The sequence below is a fragment of the Cryphonectria parasitica genome, assembly GCF_011745365.1.
Source record: "Cryphonectria parasitica EP155 unplaced genomic scaffold M406scaffold_1, whole genome shotgun sequence".
Lineage (NCBI taxonomy): Eukaryota > Fungi > Ascomycota > Sordariomycetes > Diaporthales > Cryphonectriaceae > Cryphonectria > Cryphonectria parasitica.
The window spans coordinates 3,101,991-3,117,238 of NW_024468909.1; the positions used below are offsets into that span (position 1 = coordinate 3,101,991).

General features: G+C 54.9%; 2 protein-coding genes across 2 annotated transcripts; both read right to left on the reverse strand.

The window, feature by feature from the left end:
- Nucleotides 1–7,143: 7,143 nt before the first annotated feature.
- On the reverse strand, nt 7,144–9,439 carry M406DRAFT_34975 (uncharacterized protein; the record flags this gene model as incomplete). Its single annotated transcript, XM_040922499.1, has 9 exons — nt 7,144–7,185; nt 7,249–7,328; nt 7,434–7,630; nt 7,701–7,828; nt 7,894–7,959; nt 8,054–8,204; nt 8,322–8,481; nt 8,609–9,273; nt 9,384–9,439. 9 exons carry the CDS (start codon nt 9,437–9,439, stop codon nt 7,144–7,146), a joined length of 1,545 nt encoding a protein of 514 aa, XP_040781242.1.
- A 990-nt stretch (nt 9,440–10,429) lies between these two features.
- On the reverse strand, nt 10,430–14,767 carry M406DRAFT_33238 (uncharacterized protein; the record flags this gene model as incomplete). The annotated part of the gene is made up of 3 exons (XM_040920735.1): nt 10,430–10,565; nt 10,647–12,241; nt 12,311–14,767. The coding sequence occupies 3 exons, from the start codon at nt 14,765–14,767 to the stop codon at nt 10,430–10,432; spliced, it is 4,188 nt and encodes a 1,395-aa protein (XP_040781243.1).
- Nucleotides 14,768–15,248: the final 481 nt, after the last annotated feature.

Genomic DNA, 15,248 nt, shown 5'->3' on the forward strand with positions numbered 1-15,248 from the left:
CCCCTTCTTCTTTACCCGATGATTCCAAACCACCCAAATAGCCCATGCCAGGGCTCGCTCCAGGCAAATTGTCAGACGGAACATTCAGGGCTGTGTCGATTCATGCCCCAACCCTGCCGGCACACACACACACACACACCCACCCACACCCATCACGAGGACAATGCGCGCGGGCGTATATGTGTGTGTGTGTGTGTGTGTGTGTTCTTTCCAACACAATCTGGAAGGATGATTTAGTCCAGAAAGAACTAGCCAGCCGCAGTCACCGCCTTGGTTGCTGACGCCGCTATGGTACATATCAACATCGAATAGTACCAAAGATGCAGTGATCCATCCATAGTAGATCCATCCATAGTAGATTAATACCCTGACCCATCTTGTCCCCCAAGGCCCCCTGGTGGAGTGCTCTATTCGAGGATCATGCGAACCAATAAGAGGCTGACGGAGAATTCATTTCGTTCTCTGTAAATGAATCGCAAAGGAGGGGGTGGATAGATCAATGAGCTTGCTGTTTTTGCTTGCTTGGGCCCTCCCATTATCTCCTTCACTGGGCAGACCTTGTACAGGGTGATTCGGGTCCGAACGGCGATAATCTCGCTCCCAGAGAGAGGATGAGACTTGAAGAAATAGGCCCCATTACCTCACGGGCTTCAGTGGCTCCGTGCGGGTACGCTTGGGACGGGAATGGGGGGGAGCTGAGAAAGAAGGAGGGCCTGCGACGATGTCACCCTTTTCCCCCTCCCCCCCATGGCCTTGCTAGATTTGGTGTCTGCCTAAAGATGTTTGTTTGATCCACCAATATACTCCACCTGCTATAGTACAACCAGATTGTCGGAACCGCGCCAGTAAGGTAATAGAAGAGAGCGCGCGCGCGAGAGAGAGAGAGAGAGAGAGACACGAGATTGAGATGGAGGAGACTGAACACATTCTACAACTGACTCGACGGTCTTGTTTATCCAAGACAAAAGAAAACGCGGGGGGAGCGGTCAGAAAAGCATCCAAGACAAAAAACGTGTTTGTTTTGATCTACTACCACAAGACAGAAAACGTCACGGCAAGATGAACCTATGAGAAGGGAGTTTGTTTTTGGTTTGATCTCTTCGCAACAGAGATAAATGAATGAAAGAAAAAGAAGAACAAAAGGAACTGCATGGCCTCAACCACCCCCCCCCTTCCCCTTTCAAAAAGATAATGCTGACATGACCCGTTTCACTGCTTCAAGGGATATGCATGCCCTTGACTTTCTGCTCTTTTTCAGCTCTGGATCTTTTATTCCGCGATTGGTTCAAGTGGGGAAAAGCACGGGACAAAAAGCGAAGGGAGAGAAGAGAGCTGATGACCCCAAAAGAGATCATTTCACTATGTACATACTTCTTTTCCCCATTCACACACGGACGGAAAAGGGTTTGTGTGGATTGGAGGAAAGCTAGAGAATGGTCTTCTCCAAGCCGCCCCCCCCCCCCCCAAATAAAAATAAACCCACTCACGGCATCCAAAAACGGCATCTCAAGGTTCCCCCGTCTCTCTCATTCGAGGCTAAAACTCGATCTAGGGTCTGAATCGTCGACGAGAGAGGAACTGTGGTATGATAAAAAGGGGAAGGGGGGAACCTGGTTTTCCTAGCGCAACAGCGTCTGTGCTGTTCACATCTCTTGACTTTTTGACTGGGTTGTGTGGGAAATGGAAAAAAGAGACAGAAGGGACAAGACACTAAGCCAGGAGGGAAGATGGGATACTAACTGCAATGTACAATCAATGTACCGTAGTATGTACTAATGTATATGCCAGATGCGGCGTTCGTCCAATCTGAATTTCGGCGAGTATTGCTTTTTAGTTGAACGCGGCTCATGATTCGGGCCTTGTTCTGACCAAAAAAGCTGCAGCCTGGGGGTGGTGTTAAAAATGGGGAGGGATGCAGAGAAAGAAAAGGTTCCCAATATTTCCCTCCCCTCTGACGTTTGCTTGTGGTCGAGAGAAAGAGAGAGAGAGAAGCAGAGGGGAGGGACTCCCTCCACTCCCCTCATGGGTAGCCACACAGTGCCCCCAACTCTTCCAGCCCGCATTGTCCCTTGCCCTATACCTCTTCCGATGTGTTTCCACCCTCCCTCCTTCAAGCCCTCTACGTCACGACTCTTGTTCCGAGTCCTTCAGTTCTCATTGGCTGTCCCCAACCCTCAAGGAGGAAGAAGGAGGGGGGGGGGGGTTTGTCGATCGAAATCGTAAAAAAACTCTGAATCGGAAAGAGAAAATGGTGGGCCGTGACATCGTCATGTTGGTAAGGTATGTGATCTTAGCGGCGAGGGGGAGGCAAGACTTGCCTGCCAGATAATATCTTCCGGAGAGTGAGAGTGTGTGAGTGTGTGTGTGTGTGTGGAGAGAGAGCGAGAGGAGTCGGACCACCAAATGGCCCACTCGCAAGGACATCCCGTAACACCAGCATCTGGATCTAGAGCACTACTACATTACTAGGCCTCTCTCTATTCTTCCTTTTCTCTCTCTCAGTGCTCTCTCCCCTACCGGGTAATCTCAACCGATCTTCCTGGGGCCCTCATTCCGCTCTCCAGCCTGGAGGGTCGCGTTACGAGAAATAAAGTCTCCTCGGCTGGCTGGCGGGCTCCCTTTCTTCGCGGAGGGAGGGCCTGAAGGGGAAAGCAATAGAGTTTTTAAGTTTAGTAGGTACAGGACACCGGCTGGGCCAGGCCAGGCCTGTGGCTTTTTGCTGTGCAGGAAGGGGTGGGTGTGTAGGTGTAACGCTGCTCTGCTGCAACCTGCAACCTGTAATATTGTCGTCGACGGGGGCCCCGATGTGCTATCTTACAGGGGGTGTGTTCATTCTCTTGCCGCGCATAGTATGATGCCATGTGACGCGCATCTTACACATCCTGCCCAGCGAGGACAGAATGGCCTTGGTCTCTTTCCCAGCAGCCCATGATCGCTCGGCCGAGTAAACCCACCCTTCCACCCAAATGAGGACGCTGTCGAGAGCTGAGGTGGAGTGTCTGGGGGCAGCTGAAGATGATCAATCCACGTAATGCTTTGCCATGCCATGCCATGCCATGCCATGGACGAATGCATCCCTCCCCCCCTTGTCCTGATCATCGACATTGGCGGTTTTCCTCCTCCTCTCCCCCCCTTCCCTCCATGCAGATGCAGAAGAAGCGCCTCGGAACCAGGTTTTGCACAGTAGGCCCTGGCTTTCGTGGTCTAGAACCTCAGGCTGAACGATGCCCTGATTGTTATGATACAGCACATTCATCAGTGACTGATCACGAAACAGAATCCTCCCAGGACATTTACACCGCCCCCGGCTCCCGCCGACTTAGTGAAGCAGTTTTAGGCCCCGTGACGGCAGGGCTGAGCCGCCTGGTGCGCCTGGTGCGCCTGGTTGGCCTGCCTGGCCTCTATCCATCATCCAGAAAAGGGCATCGTCTCTTTGGTGGAGTAGAATGACAGACGATCGTGCCTGTCACCGAGAATAGTGTTTGGCTGGCTTCGTGATCTCCCTTCCCATTCGCTCCCTTCATCGTAGGCACCAGTGGCACCTTCACTATAAGCGGCCTCACTGGCTGCGCTTGGTGTGTCGCAGTGAGGTGGCTTTCGAGGTGGAGGCTTAAGGGGGAGACGGCGCACCACGCGAAAGCGGTGCGGTGCGGTTTGAACCCACTTTCGAAGCCGGCACTGTTCATCTGCCGAAGGACTATCGGACAAGTGTCCGCGGGAGGACCAGCGCGGTTGCAGTATAGTGACGAGCCTGGAGGGGATCCAAGGAATCCACCAGAGGGACACGGGGCAGGACATGAGACAAATCTCGGAAAAGTCCCATCATCCCGCTCGACGGTGTAGAGACGGTGGCCTGTCAAAGGGGTAAGGGGGAAGGGTGAAATCGTGGGGACGAGGGGGGCGATAGACAGGTACGCTTACAGGCACGTTTGGGCCCGGTGATGACTTCTTTCCGTCAAGTGTGGAAGAAAAGGCCTCACGAGCTTACCTTGTTTCTCTCTCCCTCCCATTTCTTTAGGTAATCTCCTCGTCCTCGTCCTCTTCCTCTTCAAGATCCAAGCAAGAATCCTTGTCGAGTCGTGACTTTCATGTGTCACTTCAGTCAGAAGCTTTCTCTTTGTTTTCACAAGCAAAACCGAAATGCCCAGAAGCAGACGGAGAGGAAAAGCTGCGCCCGGTCATGACAACGCTAGGCCGACTGGCCTGGTTTCCCCCCCCCCCCCCGTCATATATCGAAAGAGGCATTGATTATCGTCGGCTGCACAGATCTCTGCGGTCATTGACCAGGAACGCATGTCGTGTTGTTGATCTCCTCTGTTTCCCTTCTCTCCTTTGCTGCGAGCGGTTTCCGGCATAGCCCCACCCTCCTCCTCCTCTCGCCCATGTTGTCTGTGCACACGCCTTAATGAAGGAGAGCTGAGAGGGAGTGACTTCCCCAGCTGGACTGTACTGTGGTAGAGGGTACTTCCTCAGCATCCAGCCTAAGAGGTGGAGATTGCGCCAGTCGACGAGCTAGTGCAAGAGCTGGGTCTTTATTTGCACGGGGGGACAAGAAGAGAGAGTGTGCTAAAGTGTGTCTGTGCGTGTGTGTGTGTGAGGTACTGTACATTGCTTTGAGCCAGAGGGGGTTTTCCACCCGAGGACGCCTGATGAGGACGCCTGGAGTGGTTGGCGTCTTCAACAGTGACTATCTGGAGAGGCATTTCCGGGCGAGCTGGTACATTTGTGTCTAATCAGTCTGGCCACTGCGGCTGCGCCAGAGTGATGCCACTGAACAGACGAGCAAAACGGAAGAGGCTGTGACTTGACTCTCGACGCAAGGAAGGATAGGTGCCCCCTTCTCTCTTTCCCCTTGGCCCCTCCCAGCCTCGGTGTGTGCTCGTGATCGATCTCACGAGGGTCAGCTTGACTTTGTGGCTGGGCCTCCATGTGGATAGGTAATATTGGTATCATATCCCGCAGATTTTCGATGGGGTCAGTGACGCGAAGGAGTACCAAGGACTAGGATCAGCTATCCCGTCGCTCTTCCTACTCGTCGTCGTCTCTGTTCTTCTCCACCACTTACTCCCCGAGGAGAAGTGAAGGACATACCACTGGCAGACTGTAGTACCACTTTACGGTTGGCTGTGCGTTCGTTTCTTCGTCCAGAGCAGCTCATCCCTGAAGAGAGTGGTTTCTTGTCATGTGTATCGATCGTCCGTCGATGTGACTCGACTGCCAATAGGAAAACACCCATCTCGACCCTCGCTAGCATCAAAGTAGACCCTCGACAAGCTCCGGCAGACACGAGGTTCTTCTCTCCGTAGCCTTGCGCTAAGGCCTCTCCTCTTTTCCACTGTAGCAGCTTGCACGAGCAAGTCGGCAAACAGGAGGCTAGGCCAGAGGCTATCCTCGTGCCAAAGTCGATCGATTCCTTTCTTAGGCCAGGCTTGCGCAGCCTACTGTAGGTCAACTCGTGGGGACTGTGCTTCCGCTAAGGCCAGGCAGGCAAGCCTTGCTATCTTCTCTCTTGTCTCTCTCTCTCTTTCACGACACGCTCCCTCTCCTTTTCGGGCCAAAGGTCACGAACAAAAACCCTCAATAATAACAAGTTCGTCGTAAATGATGATGCCGATGTGTTCTAGGCCTTGTCCCCGCTCGAGGGTGGCTGTGCATATGCAGACTCTTGACGGGGACGGCTGTGGAGGAAGGAATCGCCGGGTGCGGCATAAGAAAGACGAATTGGTGCTGGCTGCATTCGACGGGGATTCTGGATCGGCAGAAAACCTTCCCAAAGCCTATGTGGCAGAAACAATGCGTCAAACCCTCAATGAAAGGTTACGTAGCAGAGGAGTGAAAGAAGAAAGCTGTGCAGACGGGTCAGGAAACAGCACTTTTGCCTCGCAGAGTAGAGCCCTCTTTTCTTTGGGGGGGGGGGGGGCCAAGGGGTTCTCGATGTTCAGACATAGTCATTGCCGCACCGTAGTGCCCGGTGGCCGTGACTGTCGTATGTCTCGGTCTTGTCTTGCCGCGTTCAAGCGAGTATGGGCGTGTCTCTCTCATTCCGCCCTGCCCTTACAAACGCTCGACTACACGTAAACTTGTGTGGTGCTATATTCGTCACGACGGCTGCTATAGGCAAATGGAGACAACGAGTGTGGGTTTCAAGACGAACCACATCCCGCGAACTACCTTCTTGGCGAAGGGCAGGAGTGTCCACATTGAAAGCGGTAATGGTTTCTTAATCGAGAGACAGCGTCTGTTGTGAATGTCGAAGCCGTCGGCTGTTTGTTCGGCTCTTGACTTCCTGGTGAGCTTCTGCGCCCTTGCTGTTCCTGAGAGGACTCACGTCGATACTTGTACTAGAAGGTTGGTTCGATCGAGGTGCCTGGCGATGCAGTAGTAATTATGCTGACACAATCTCGTCTATGGAAACAGCATTCATGACAGCAACCCGTGACAGGGCCAAGAATCAAGCCTTCCTCTTCCAGGACTGCCCGGGCTCTGCGCAACCCCTGTTTATCCTCCCAACCGACGCTGGAATCCTCGAGCCTGACGTCCGTCGGAGAATGACTTGACCCGACACGACGGGACTGGACACGACGGCGGAGGAGGAGCGAGCGAGACGTATACAACCGAAAAAAGAAAAGAAGGAAGTGTTCAATCGACACACGAAGGCCAAGACCAGGAACGCTAGCGTCCTTGGTTGGGCCCTCGATCTTGGGCGTCGACAAATGACGAATGAAGAGAAGAGCGTGAACATAAGATCATTGGTTCAATACGCAAAGGAAGAAGAAGAAAACACAAAAAAATCGAAATAATGTTGATTGTTGATAATGATGATGAAAAGTTCTCTGGTGTAACTTAGCCTTTAAAAACCCCTTGCAAGCACTGTTGGCTCTGGTGATTGTTTCCTTCCCACTTTGGTGCCTGCAGTAGAACATTTCGGGCAGGTAGGTGGTTGCTAGCAGCTCTGGCTCCTGCCCTCTCTGCAAGACAATCAAACAGGCTGTTGTGCGTGTATCGGGTCTATTCTCTAAGCTATTGGTGGTTCCTGGAGAGCCTCCTGAGCCATTCATTGATGCTATAGTGTTCTTGGAATATGATGAACTCCCTTCAAGGGGTTGAGTTTCCCCTCTCGAATGCTACGGGAGGCCTCTTGCATCACCCCGATGACGGGAACATCTCCCAAAAGCCAATCTCCATCTTTTTTGGTCGAGGTCAGCAGCAGCGTCACTTGAAGAGCAGTCAGTCGTAGCAGAAACTCACCTTGGTGGCGTGAATGAATATCTTGACCAGCTCCTCTACTCGTAAGGTCGATTGCAACACTGCGTGTCTCTCGAGTAGGTCTGCAAACCACACACACACACAGACACAAAGCCACGTAAGAAATCAGCCCCCATGCATTCTTCTTTTTTCCTGACTTGAGGGAGTGGAGGAGAAAAGAGACTCACCCGAACCAATTTTGACTGCCTGCACGTAGTCATCTGCGATATAGTTCTCTATCCAGTCCCAGTACCGGTTTCCTTCTCTCTTGGTTCTCGTGTCGCCGTGGAGCATCTTTGCCACGGCCCCGTAGCCCAGCAGACAGGGGGCAAGGGCGACCTGTAGCGCGAGCCAGTCTTCCGACTGCCCGATGTCCAGGACGTATCTTTGGAACGACGAAGAGTCAGCAGGCATGGCCAATGATACCAAGAAATACTTGAAAGGGGAAAGAATACCTGGTGTAGGCCGTACAGGCCATCTTCTCCTCAGTCTTCCCCATCTCCTCCAGAGAGATGCCAAAGCCTTCACAGTACGTCACATGCAGACTCGTTTCCCTCTCGATGTGTAATACTATCTCAGAAGCCTGCCACACCCAAGGTCAGCAAAAGAAGGAGCTATATCCGACAATATTGAGACAAGAAGACCGACAGCTTTGATGTCTGCCATATTCTTCGCCTTGTAGGCTGCCAGGGCATTGGCACGAGCAAAGTGTATCTAATTTTTGGAATTTGCAATCAGCCACAAGTCTACGATGCAAGCCCAGATTGAAGACCAGCTGGGAGGCAATTCGTGCTGGGGAGAGGCGCACCAAGTACAGGTAGTCCTGCATAAGATAGCCCTTGAACGACTCCAGCGGCAGAGAACCATTCCCCATCGCCATCACGAAAGGATGGTTGACGAATCGGTCCCATACGGGCGCCACATCCGGCCGTTCCAACATCCACTCCACAAAGCGGCCACTGGGTGTTGTTGAGCATGTCAGCGAGAGAAAGAGAGACAGACACAAAAGAAGGGAGCGAGAAAGACGGAGGAGGAGGAGGAGGAGGAGGAGGAGGAGGAGGAGGGAGGCTGCTTACGGCGCAAAAGGCAAGGCATAGGTCGAATGGAAATGATTGAGTGGTCCACTCCCCTTCCCAAGGCCAGGCGCCGTCCTGATGCCCGCCTCGACATATCGACACGCCGCCCTCACCGCGTCCGGGACGCTCATGCCTTTTGCAAGGCCCGAAGCGATCGCAGCTGTATAGAGAGAGGTACGACTTCATCAGCTTCCTTTCACTTTTCCCCACCAGTGTGCACCGCCATAACAGAAATCTTTTCCGGCAGCGTCTTCGGGTTCTGAAGGAGAGGAGGGCAGCCTACTCACATGCCAACGAGCACCCCGTCCCGTGCGTGTGCCTGCTATCCCGCCACGGCGTCTCGACCCTCACGACCTCGTCCCCTCCCCTCCCCACCAACACATCAACCACAACCTCCCTCTCTGCGTCCTCCACAGCCACCCTCAGGTCCCTCCTCCGAAGCGGCACATGCCCGCCCTTGACAAGCACCCAAGCGGGCCCAAGCCCCACCAGCCTCCTGCCCACCTCCTCCAGGTCTGCAACCCCCTCGACCCGCCCAGCCTCCAAGCCCGCATCGGCAAGCAGCATCCTCGCCTCAGGGACGTTGGGCGTAAGCACCGTCGCCAGCGGGAGCAGCCTCGCCCGCATCTCCCGCAGCGCCTGGCGAGGGAGCAGCTCGGTACCCGTGGTGGCCACCATGACGGGGTCGACGACGAGCTGCCTGCCGTCGCCGCTGCGGCACTCGAGCGCTTCAGCCACGACGGACACCGATGCTGCGGACGCCAGCATGCCCGTCTTGACTACGTCGGCCCCGATGTCGTCGAACACGGCGTCGATCTGCCTGCGCAGGAACGTGGGCGGGACGTGGTGGATGTCCATGACGCCTGTCGTGTTCTGTGCCGTGAGGGCGGTCGTGGCTGTCATTGCGTAGACGCCGTGGGCGGCGAGGACCTTTTGGTCGGCCTCGAGACCTCTGAGGGAGGGAAGGAGGAGAAGGACCTTCATGTGTGAGCAAGTTGTTACTTGTACAGAATGGACACTCGATTTTCTGTTTTCTTTGTTGGGGGTCGTGTGAATACTCACGCTCCGCCGGAGCTGTCCGAGCCGGCGATTAGCAATACTTTGCCCTTGACTTCCATATTGAACAAGAGACTTATTGATTGAAGGGACCTGAAAGGAAGGTGGGGATCATAAGACCATGGGCCAATCCAAAGCAAATATCATATAGAAATATATACGACAGTGTGTGTGTGTGTGTGTGTGTGTGTGTGTGTGTGAGATAACTATTCTTTTCAATCGGCTTTTGTTGTTGTTGTTGGCCGTTGAATGAGGGGCGGGAGTGTGTGTGATGACCCAAAAGCCAAGAATGAGAACGAGCGACTTTCCACATCCTTGAAGTCGAGCAACAGTCATCACGTAATCGACCCATCTTCAGCATGATGCAGTCTCCTGATTCGGAGGGGTTTTGAGAAGGGCATTACTGATTCAGGGAACACGATCTGCGAACGTAGGGGAGGGGGGGGGGCACTCGTTATTCTTGGAAATTCTTGGAAATCTAGCGGAGAGTCTTCTCGGCCTCTCTCCGGATTGTCAATGCATGATGTCCTGTCCTGTTCCTGTCCTGTCTGCTGTGACGCCCTTATGCTCTACAGAACACCATTTCATTTGATATATCAAAACGTTAAGCATGAGCATGAGCATAAGCATGAGCGCAATCACCAACTTTGCACGCCAGTCTACGCGAGCGAGTCTGTACCTCGCTTAGAATCGCGCTCCCGCAAGTTCGTTTCAACAATGGAGGTTTCAAATAATTGTGTAAACGCCAGTGATGGGGGGTATTCAGAATCAACGCCTCGCTGCCAAATCCATCGCCGCCGCCTTGTTTTCCCCTCCCAGGCCCCCTTTCCATATGCACCAGACGCAGAAAGAATCGTGCCGTCGTCGCCATACCATTTATTGTACAAATTCATAACAGAATCACCCACACCAGACGCGCCTGTTGCTGCCGGTCCGTGCAGCAAATTCAAGTCTCTCGCTCGCAATGCCCGCACAAGTTCCCTATCAACAAGAGACAAATCGATCTTGGCCTCGAGATGGCGAGAAGCAGAGGAGAGCCCCGGTTGGCAGCGTCACACGGTGCCGCGTCGCTCCCGAGTTTCAATTTCGGCCGGGTCGCTGATGCTGCGCTGCCTCTCTGTGCCCTGTTCGTCGCCAGAGCTCGGCTCCTCGTTCTCCTCCATCATCTCATCATCGTCTTCACCTTGACTGCTCTGTGGCCACACGCCTAGCTGCTGCGATTTTGCATACCTCGCAGTAGCAAGTCTGGCATAATTCTCGTCCGTGGACTCGTCAGTCTCATCGCCGAATACGACCTCGCGAAGCACGCTCCGCTCAAAGAGCTCGAGCATGCGGCGGGCCGGAAGCCGGTAGTGGTGCGCCTCCATGAGTGCCACCACCCGCCGAAACACCTGCGCGTTGGCGAAGCCCTGAGGCTTCTTCTCCTTTAGTGTGACGAGGTCATTCCGTGCCTTGCCGAAGCGGACCGTGTTGCTCAGATCGATGAATAGGCTGAGGATCTTGTGGTTCGTAGGGTTGGGGTCCAGCTCCACGTCCTCGTCCCCGTCAAAAGCACCCGTGTGAAAGTGGTCGTACAGAGAGCTCGGGGCGCCCATGGCTTCCATCATCGAGTCCGACCGCGGCCGTGAGGGCATGGTGGGAGCTTTGACCGTCTCCGCCCTCTGCGAGTCCGGCAGCACAATGGAGGCTGCAATCTGGTGACGCCAGGGCCGCAGGGATAGAAACTTGGACAGGTTCGTCGGGACACAGAACCCTGTTGACACCCCGATGGGGGTCGTGTTCGCATCCCAGCCCAGCTCGGACAGGATCTCAAGCCCATGGACAGACCTCGAGAGCAGGCCTATCACGAAAAAGGCGGTACCGCGCATGCTCATCACCTCATGCTGCTCTGCGATCCGCACAATGTGCTCAATCACATCACAGCTCTCGAGGAAGGGAGCGCCCCGATCCATGGAGCCCACATTGCCGACGGCCCACATGCAGCCCTTGACCTTGACCATCACCTCAGGGTCGTCAGCCTGCATGCCGTGCTCCCGGATGGTGTTGGCGAACTCGAGGAAGTGTCCCTTCTGCTCCAGGAGCTTGCAGCCCTCCTCGGTCCGCGTGAGCTCACGATAAAAATGAGGAGGGACGTGGGGATCTGCCTCGGCATCAGGCTCGTCGTTCAGCAGGGTCATGCGGTTGGTTGGCTCGTCTTGCCCGTCAGCAAAGGCACGGGCGAGGCTGGCCTCCACGGTGCTAACGTAGGAGTCATTGCGCCCGAGGAACCAGTCGTCCATTTCATTTCTAATGTAGTCCAGGCCGTCCAGGTAATCGTAGCCAATCGAGGTTGACAAGAAACGCAGCAGCAAAGGTGCACCGATTTCACCAAGATGGTCTAGAGCCGGTCGGCAGCCCACGATAAACTCTAGATAACTCTTCGTGTTACAGGCCCTCTCGAGGATCTTGATCGCAGTGGCACACACCTCGACCTCCGGGTCGTAGAGCTGCTCGACGAGCAGCTGGATAGCCCACTTCGAATGGTTCGCCGTGCTCTCCTTGGGGTTGCTTACAAACTTGCGAAGGATATTCGTGGCGTAGATCCGAATTTCTTTGGTGCTGGCGGTCATGGCAGTCCGCAGCAGGACTCGAGGGTGTCCCTGGAAGCTGTAGTCGAAGCTGGAGAGCAGGAGCTTCGTCAGGTCTGGCCGCTGGTTGTACTCGAGGATGTGGTACATCATGTTGAACATCCTCCAGCGCTGGATCATCTCCAGGCCTCGCTTCTCCGCGCTCAGAACACCCAGCATGGCAAAGTAGCCCCCGCTGAGAGTGTCCGTCATCCTGTCCTTAGAAAATAACGGGACACCGGCAGTGATGCCGCTTGTCTGTGGTTGTAGTATGTCAGTCAGCTTTCCAGACGACGACAGTCTTTCTACGTGTGTTTCTTGACTCACCGGGTCGCACTGAGCCAGGCACTCAGCGATTTGTCTCAGAACTTTATTATTGGCCAGATACTCGATGCCCTGCTGTGATTGCAGGAGGGTGTGCATGAGCGCACAGCCAACCTTGATATACTTCTGCGTGTTCCGTGTACTCTTGACGTCGGAAAACCGGTATTTAAACGGGCGGTAGAAGCCCATCAGTCGCTTCATGAACTTGGAGGCCTTGTTCGCGTCATCGACCCTCTTGCCGATGGTCAGAGGACCCTCAATCAGCTTCAGGATAATCTCCCAGTTCCACTTCATGTAATTACTACTGCTCAGGACCCCAGAGTCAACCAAGAGCTGTCGAAATGCGCCCTCATCAACATGAGGCACAGAGCTGGCCGCTCTTGGCTGCTCATCTTCCAACGCAAGACCTGCGGTCATCTGGCTCAATGATAAGCCAATGCCGCTCGGCGCTGACGGGGTGGATCGGTAGAGCGTGCGGCTGACGCTGCTTATTTGGTAGATCAGGCTCGTGGCGACAAAATGCGACTGGTCGTGGAACCGGACAGCCTGGGAAAATAGATCTGGCAGGAACTGCAAGTTGCTGCTCCACGAGGTGGGCAGAAGGCGACTACACAGCCTGAGGACCTCGCCCAACAGCAAGGTCGACTTGCGCTTCATGGTCTCCTCTTCGGCATTGCGTGCCAGGTTGAGCAGCGTGGAGACCAGGTCCGCCTCTATCAGGATGGCCAGGAGCAGGGCCGTGTAGTGGTCCACAAAATTCTGCTCAGCGTTGTCGTCCTCCACCTGAGCCTGTGCGTTCTTGGCCTCTGAGGTTGTCGGTTTGAGGGTGTTGACCCTTCCATATGTCGTCAGCCTCCTCCCGGCCAAGAACGGCGTAGCCCACGCAGGAGACTTAATCCGCAGTAGGGAGTAGAGAAGGACAATGACGATGTCTCGTGCTTGTTGGTTGGGAAGCATAAGACTTGCGATGAGCGACCGAATGGCGCGAAAATTGTACATTGACAGGTACATAATACCAGGCCACGTCCTGAGCGCCGAAGAGATGGCCTTGGAGTTGTTCTTCAGTATGGTCTCGTTGGAGAGGAACGCGTCAGTGAAGACGTTGAAGATGACCTCGAGGTCGTAGCCGGGGCGGAGATACTTTCGCTTCTGGGGGGAGTCGAGCAGAAACAGGTAGGCAGTGATCAGACTCTCTGGAGCCTTGTACGAGCCCTCCGTCAGGGCATCACAGATGACCGCCAGGCCACCAGAGGCAAGCAGCAGCTGTGGGTCTCGGACGAGGATCTCGGCAAGCGTCTCTAGGCAGATGGGCCGAAGCCTGTCGTCGCCATGTTCCGCGATGGAGGCGACCGTCCTCACGACGGCCCTGGACAGCTCGCGAATACCATCCTTGATGTCGAGGAATGCACGGACGAACTTCAGCGCCTGTTCCCTCTCCAGGTCCGCTTTCTTGTCTTTGATGAGGGATGAGATGACGACGTAGTCGGTGTTCAGAGTACGGATTTTCTTGAGAGACGACCTGTCGGACATGGCGTAGCGCGTCATGCGATAGCCCGCAGCTACGACCTCCCTGCTCTCGCTCAGCAGCATGACCTGCATCCTCAGGCCGAACACAGACCACATCAGGTCGTACTTCAGGTTGGGATAGTTTTTGAAGAGATCGACGAGGGCGTTAGCTTTGGCGACATAGTACTCGGGTGTCAACCCCTCGACCTCGAGGGCCTGCAGCAGCTCGCCGAGGCGGAACGTGGGGTCCACCATCATCTCGTCGAGGTCGGAGCCAGCGCCGCTCCTCGACGCGCTCTGTGGGGATCTGGTATTTCGTAAGACGGAGGGAAGGTCGCCAGCGGGTCTGGTCGGTGTGATGGGGGCGGTCTTGGGTTGTTGCTGCAGCAGCTCGATGCGCTGCTTGAGCTTCCTGATGCGGGCATAGGAGGCGTTCAGCTCGGCCTCGACCTTTGCCTTTTGCTCCCTGACGTGTTTTGGCTTTTTGGTGTTGAGGGCCTCGAGCATGTTCTCGCTGCCCTCCTTAATCTTGTTCTCGCGGGCCAGTTCGTCGCGTAGGTCGGCGAGGAGCTTGTCGGAATCGGAGGCGTCCCTGCTGGTCGTCTCGTTGAGTGGCGCCAGGCTGTTGTAGACGTCCAGTCTTGACCCCGCCCTGGAAGGACCCAGTTGACTCCGCAGGTCTGAACTGAAGCTGCCTGGGCCGGCAACAGACGAGGGGTTGAGGCTCGCACCTCGCGGGACGAAACTCAAGTTCGATGACGACATATTCCGACCGCCATTGGCAGCCCCCGGGGGCTGCAGATTACTGCCATCGCCCTGATCGAGACTCGGCCGCGGCCTGGCTAAGGGGGTAATCGTGCCTGACGAGGACTGCGGGCTGGTGAAGGCCTTCTCCTTGTCCCTCTGCACAGCACTCAGCGCTGGGCCTGCCGAGGAGCTCAAGGGCCCGTCCATGAGTCCTCACAAGGGACGATCACAGCCGCCCCTGCATTCGATATATCCCTATGCCATCCAAGAACGGGATACTGCTTCTCTTCTTTCTTCTCTTATTCTTCTTATTCTACTATCTGCAGCGGTCTATCGCAATCTTGAAGCGACGGCGGCCCGCAACACGCGCGAAGGAAGGGGAGGAGGACCAGCGAGAGGCCTCAGCTCGTATCTGGATAGGTCTGGAGGGAAGGCGAGAGGCTAGACGGTCCTGTAGGTAAGAAGAGAGGGCAATAAAATGGAAGCAGCAAGCCAGCTCCTCAAGAGTTCTGGTGCCAGAGTCTGAAAGAGAGTCGTCGATTGTTGACAGGATGGTGATGTTGACCAGCAAAGTGGGTACTTGGGATGGAGGGAGTTGTCGTGGTGGAGGGGAAGAGGAGATGGATGTTGGTCCAGCTGGACGAGTGAGGTGAACTACAGCACAGAAAAAAGTGGGACTGCTGGACAG